The 6,647-nt window shown below is 53.0% G+C and overlaps 1 protein-coding gene across 1 annotated transcript; it reads left to right on the plus strand.

Annotated features, from left to right (window-relative positions):
• The first annotated feature begins 932 nt into the window (after positions 1-932).
• On the plus strand, positions 933-4,153 carry TLNRD1 (talin rod domain containing 1). Its single transcript, XM_010124203.2, has one exon. It carries the CDS (start codon positions 2,284-2,286, stop codon positions 3,349-3,351), a length of 1,068 nt encoding a protein of 355 aa, XP_010122505.2. The 5' UTR covers positions 933-2,283; the 3' UTR covers positions 3,352-4,153.
• Positions 4,154-6,647: the final 2,494 nt, after the last annotated feature.

The raw sequence follows: 6,647 nt of genomic DNA on the forward strand, positions 1-6,647 counted from the left end.
AAAATCTTCCTTGCAGGGGCTTTCCCTACGCAGTCTGTGTCAGCAGGGTTACGTTTTCCCTGCTGAATTCTAACAAATGGTAACCGGTCTTCAAAAACAATGACAGCAACACGAGAGACACGTCACAAATTCACTTTCATCGGTTTAAAAAATGGGTCAAGAGCAGTGCAGAGGGAAATATCTCTGTGTAAATACAGACGGAGTAGTGCCCCACACCGTATTTACAGCACCAATTATGGCGAGCAAGACTCAGTCGGAGCGAAGCCAGCCAAGCCCCGCGGCGATGCGGGAAGGCCCGCTGTCCTTACCGCAGGGAAGCCGCCGCTGCCGTCTCTGCTCCGCTGCCCCGGCTGAGGCAGGGAATGGACGCTCCCGCCCGAGCCCGACGGCCCGCAAACGGCGCTCGGCCCCGGCGCTGCCCTGCGCCTCCCACCGGGCGCTGAGCGGGCCGGGAGCGCTGACCGGGCCCTCGAACTTACCTGGTGGGGCTGCCCGGGGCAGCGGCACCCGCGATGTGCCCCGGCGGGCCGGGGCGGGGCGGGGAGGAGAGGGGCGGCTTCTCAGTTCCCGCCTCGGCATCGCCTCCGTCTCCGGTATCCGAGTGCACGACGCGCTCCCGCCCAGCCGGCGGCCGCTCCGGCCCACCCGGGCTGAGCTCATCCGGCTGCCCCGCTCCGGCTCCCTTCCACTTTCCTCCCTCAAGCCCCCCCCCCACCCCGTCCCGTTATTTATTTATTCGTTCAGCCCTCTGTACCCCCCGCGCCCGGCGGGGACGGGGTTCGCCTGTGAGGGGGTGCTGCGGCCGTTGCAGCCGTTGGCCAGTGCGGGCCCGCGGGCTCCGGGCGGGCGCCGCCGGCCGCAGCAGGGCGCTGCTGCCCCCTCCGCCGGGGAGGAGCGTGAGGCGGCGGGCGTGGAGCGGGGCGGCGGGGGGAGGGCAGGATTTAAACGAAGGGCGGTGACACCGCACAAAAGATTTCGATAGGCTTAAGTGAGGTTACGGCAAAGGCAACGGGGAGGGGGGAGCCTCCCTGAGAGCCATGCAGCGTCTGGCTGGCAGATCCGCTGCGGCCGCCTCTTCCCAATAGTTTGTCTGAAAGCCTGAGAAAGGGAATTTAAAAGAAGATTTCCTCCCCCCTCCTCTTCTTTTTTTTTTTTTCTTTTTCTTTTTTCTTCCTCTCTGGGAGTTGGCGACTCAGCCAGAAAACATGGCAGGAGGAGCGCAAGGCCGGGCGGGTCGCAGCATCCGCGGCTGCAGCGCGCAGCCACCACCCTTGTTTGCGGGAAGAGCCTAAGTTGGTGCGGCGGCGGCCACAGCCACAGCGGGAGCCGGGCGAGGAGGGGCCGGCGGCGCCAAGTCTGCGGGGCCCGGGGCGAAGGGGCATGGACCGCGGCGGCGGGGACCGAGCGCGCAGCGGCCGCGTGAATGATCGAGGCAGGAAGGAGTGAGGCAGCGGCAGAAGGAAGGGGAACGGATCCCGCCCGCCCCCAGCACACGGATCCGGTGGAATTTTTTTTTTTTTTCACCCCCTCTCTTTTTTTTTTTTTTTTTTTTTTCCCTCTCCCCTCCCGCGGTTCCCCCCCACCCCGCCCCCGTCCCGGTTCCCCGCGGTGCCCCACCTCCTCTCCCCTCCGCGGCCCGGCGGCGGGCGGGCCACACCCTCCGCGGCGCTTCCTGCGGGCCGGCGGCGCGGGGCCGCGGCGGGCGCGCCGGGGGCGGCACATGGTGCGCAGCCGCCGCCCCTCCGGCCCTGGCGAGCTGAGCCCGGCTGGCGCTCGGCGACCGGAGGAACCGGGGGCGCGGTAGCGACTGGGAGGGTTGAGCCCCTACCCCGACGCCGTGCGAGTGCTGGGTGGCTCTGAGGTATTACGTCTGGTAAAGGAGGGAACTTTGCGCAGGATCCCGCAGCCGGGAAGCCGGAGGAGGTGGTGGAAGGGAGGGAAGCCAACGTGCCGAAATTAAAGAAAAGAAAAGAAAATATTTTTAGCTGAACGATGCCGGAGCCGGGCCCGGGGGCTCCCGGCGAGCGCCGACCCGCCGCGGGAGCAGCGCCGTAGGGGCGAAGGCTGGCGCCGGAGCGGGGCGGGGGCCCCGGCGGAGCTCGCTCCCCGCAGCAGCGGCAGCCCCGGCGCCCAGAGCCTTTTCTTGCCTCCCGGCGATTAATGGAATGATGTTGCGGAAAAGGCAGAGCGATCCTGCCGGGCTGAGTCGGGACTGCGCGGGCGGCGGCGGCCGAGGCGGTGGCAGCGGGGTAGCGAGCGGCATGCGAGGGCCCCCCCGGCGCTATGGCTAGCGGTGGCTCTGGCAAGTCCAGCAGCGAGGTGTCTGGCGGCGGCATCCCCAGCAGCGGTTCCCTGCAGAGGAAGAAGCTCATCTCTATCTGCGACCACTGCAAGATCAAGATGCAACTGGTGGCCGATCTGCTGCTGCTGTCGAGCGAGACCAGGCCGGTGAACACCGAGAGCCTGTCCGTCTTCGGCGAGTCCTTCGAGAAGTGCAGGGACACAATCATTGCCAGGACCAAAGGACTCTCCATCTTGACCCATGACGTCCAGAGCCAGCTCAATATGGGACGCTTCGGGGAGGTGGGGGAGAGCCTGATGGAGATGGGGGAGCTGGTGGTCTCCCTCACCGAATGCTCTGCCCACGCTGCCTACCTGGCTGCAGTGGAGACTCCGGGGGCCCAGCCTGCTATGCCCGGCTTGGTGGATCGCTACAAGGTGACCCGATGTAGGCATGAGGTGGAGCACGGCTGTGGGGTCTTGAAGACCACCCCTTTGGCAGATATGAGCCCTCAGCTCTTGCTGGAGGTTTCTCAGAACATGTCCAAGAACTTGAAATTCCTGACAGACGCCTGCGTGCTGGCCAGTGAGAAATCCAAGGATAAATTTGCTAAGGAGCAGTTCAAACTCAGTGTCAAATGTATGAGCACCAGCGCCTCTGCCCTCTTGGCCTGTGTCAAGGAGGTCAAGACTTCACCCAGCGAGCTGACCAGGAACCGGTGCGTCTTGTTCAGTGGACCTTTGGTGCAGTCTGTCTATGCTCTGGTGGGCTTTGCCACTGAGCCCCAGTTTTTGGGTAAAGCTGCCACCATTAATCCGGAGGGCAAAGCTGTGCAAACTGCCATCCTAGGAGGAGCCATGAGTGTGGTATCTGCTTGTGTGCTCCTGACCCAATGCCTCAGGGATATAGCCCAACACCCCGAAAGTAGCACCAAAATGAGCGATTACAGGGAAAGGTTGAGGAACTCGGCTTGCGCCGTCTCGGATGGTTGCAACCTGTTATCTCAGGCACTAAGAGAAAGATCTTCACCCAGGACTTTACCGCCAGTGAACTCAAATTCTGTGAATTAACCCCCACATCTTCTATTTAGATCCCAGTCATTGCTAAAGGAAATAATATCCCACCTCCTCACCCCTTTTTTGTATACCAAAGAATTTGCTTGGATGAGCCCAATCCTTTGATTTTACGTGGTGAAGAAGCAGAACAGCATATTCAAACTATACGTACTAATAAAGGTAGCCAGTTTTGGCTTCTTTTGATTTTACTTTAAAGTCAAGCAATTATCTGCAGATAAATTTTCCTTTATTCAACAAGGTCTTCACACAAATGGTAATAACAACTGTTTAAAAGTTTGGGTTTTTTATATTTGGGGAGGTGGGGGTATCTTAAAAGAAAAAAAAGGAGAAAAAAAAAAAGCTTTAATCGCGCTGGGTGCGGTTTTTAAAGTTTGTCTTGTCTTGTCTTCCGAACTTTCCCTTCTAAATTTTACTGTTTGCTTGTGCAGGAAAAAGGTTACCTCAGTTCTCACTCATTTAAAAAAATGAAAAAACCCAACAACACACAGATGATGGATGTAGCTACTATTTTGTTTGGTTTGGTTTTGTATGACTTTTTTTTTTTTTTTTTTAATTTCGCATCAAGTGTTAGGTTAGAAGTGCATTTGGTGTGTAGGAGTGGAAGGACTGGAGGTTGTGATTATGTTTTCCATGTGTTGATTTCCAAACTGGGGGAAAAGCTACTGTGAGTGTTTAAACAAACAAACAAAAATTACACTATAACAAAAGTGATTTTTAATTTTTTTTCCAATGTCAGTTTTTATCTTGCATGTACTGGAGTATTTATTTCATCTATTAAAATGTTATGTTTCTCAGATGTCTTTCTGTGAATCTCTTCGTACTTGAATAATTGAACAAGGAGGCCTGTTTGCATTGTATGTCATTTTCCCCAGGGAATGGGTGGTACAAATGTAACTGTAGTTCTAGACGGCAGCATACAGGCTGCAATTCAGTTCTTTTATTTTCATAAATACTGTCCCTCCCACAGTAGCACCCCTCCTCCTCGGACACCCCTCTCAGAGGGATCCTCTGTACTTGTATTTATGGAAGGCTGGACAGTGCTGCGTGCACTGGGATCGCTGTGTCTGCAGAGCGCTGGCGGCCGCTGCAGCGGGGCATAGGCTGGCTTTGTTTGTCTTTATCAGCATTCTGTGCTATCTTTGAGAAGTTTGTGTATTTTAACTCTTGCAGGTGTGGGCCATCTGTGTGAAATTTGTGCGTTTCCATATTAACTTTTTAAGGGTCTCTTGAAAAACTGCACCCTGCCGGATAGCCCCGCGTGTTCTCCGTGTCCGCTTAGGAGCACAAAGGTTTGCCGGAGTGGCCCTTTGGTTCCTCAGAGGTTTGTCTTGGAGCTCCTCAGTACAGATTTCTGTCAAAGTAGTTCGAGTTTGATGTTGCGGGTAACAGGAAAGTCAGGTAACTTTTGAGGCCCAGTCCAGCTCCAGTTGAATTTACTGGGAACTGTGAGTGGACCTTAGGGAACAGTTACCATCATTGCAATGATGCTTTTTTTTTCGGCCTGGTCTTTGTGGACCTGTGGGGTCTGTTGCCTTCTGTATGTTCCATGAAAGGTAAATAAGAAAAGCAAGTTTTCTGTCAAGGAGGCTTCGTTTGTCTGCCCAGCTTCATGGCATAACTGGATTTTGGTTTTTATAGGCCTGCAGGTTGAACAATGTTGAAAGCTGCTGGAGGATGTACCTTTAAAATGTTACCCTGGTTTAAACCTTTACTGTACAAGTACTCTCCTATTTATGCCTCTGAAGAAGTAAACCTTTTGGGTTTGGATATGGAACAGTCCTGGAGTAGTGAAAGGCCTTCCTTTTGTAGCATTATTGTTCCGCTTGCATGTGATGCTTTTACTGAACTTCAAACACGAGTAAAACATCACTGGGTAGTGGAGAAATACATCCCGTCGAAGGAGGTACAAGCTAAGCTTATGTATCTGCATCCTCAGGGTTAGAAAAAAATAATTCCTTAAGTACAGTGAACTCCAATATTAGGTTTTGTTTACTTTTAAATGAAACTTTCCTGACTTCAGTGAATTGTATATGAAGGACTTTTCTTTCTGAAAAATCAGTCCAAGCTAGGCTCCTCTGGACCATGATTTTCTTACTGCACGCTCTTTGCTACAATAACCCTGTCAGTATGTGCTGCAGAGGCACACGTGTCCGCATCTCTGTAGTATAGCATAAAAGTTTTCTCCCTGTTTTTTTCATAAATGAATACATACACGTGCTGTTCTAACTTTGACTTGGATGCCTTCACAGGTATTTCCTCAGAGGCTCTCCCATGTGCACGCACACACGTTTTCCTGTCTGGATGGCAGGAACAGCTGTAGGACTCCGGAGGGATTCGTAGGAGGCCAGGGCCATCTATGGGGAGGTCCCGTGCCTCTGTAGGGCTTGCGGCTGTCTCCTTTCTATCTCCCTCCCTTGCAGCATGTCTCCGTGGGAGCTGAGATACTGTCCCAATCTACCCGTCCTTCTTTTCCGCAGTTGTGCTGAGAGGAAGGAGGAAAAAAGGGACTGTAGCAAACTGAGTGCTTTCAGGATGTACTATCTTCTGTGGCTCAGACAGGAGGTGAGGAACTGGCTCCACCCTTCCTTTGCATAGATCCTAGCTGGTGCAGAACTTCGTGTGGGACGTGCGGAGATGGTGCTGAGGAGGCTGCAGGGCAGTGCTGCTCGGGGAGGGTGCAGGCACTGGGGCGGCATCCTTGAGCTCCAGTTTTTTTAAGTTGCCGTGACCTACATCTGTGAGGCCTGCTTCCAGATATAAACCAGAGGATTCTGAAGGGCAGCTCTGCAGCTTGTCTGACCAAAAAAAAGTCATGTCCCACTGGCTCTTTTGATGTTTCTACTTAGTAATTTTTGGTGCTGCTGAACTAATTAGATTCTTTTTGATTCATTTATCCGTTATTGAGGTTATATGGATCACAGTGCAGCCTCCTTATTACCTCTGTATATGAAAAACAATATGTTATTAATGATGATAGTGCCGATTCTTGTTGTGGTAAGATTTTGTTTTAAGTGGTTTACTTTTGTTTTAACAAGGATATTGCAGATTCTTCCCTCCTTTCTGATTATATTTTGAAGTGAAGTACATGCTTGCATATACAAATATGTATCTGCTTTTTCTTTACACAAATAGTCAATTCACCAAAGTAACTTACTGTAACATTTTAAAATTACCTTCAACCCAGAGTAGAACTCACACAAAGGGAGTGATGTGCTCCCTGGCCTCAGCTCCAGAGAGTATCTGTCAAAATCTGTGCTATTCATATGATAGCACAGCAAAGTTAAAAAAAA

This window comes from Chlamydotis macqueenii, chromosome 12, assembly GCF_036417535.1.
Source record: "Chlamydotis macqueenii isolate bChlMac1 chromosome 12, bChlMac1.mat, whole genome shotgun sequence".
In the NCBI taxonomy this organism is placed as follows: Eukaryota; Metazoa; Chordata; class Aves; order Otidiformes; family Otididae; genus Chlamydotis; species Chlamydotis macqueenii.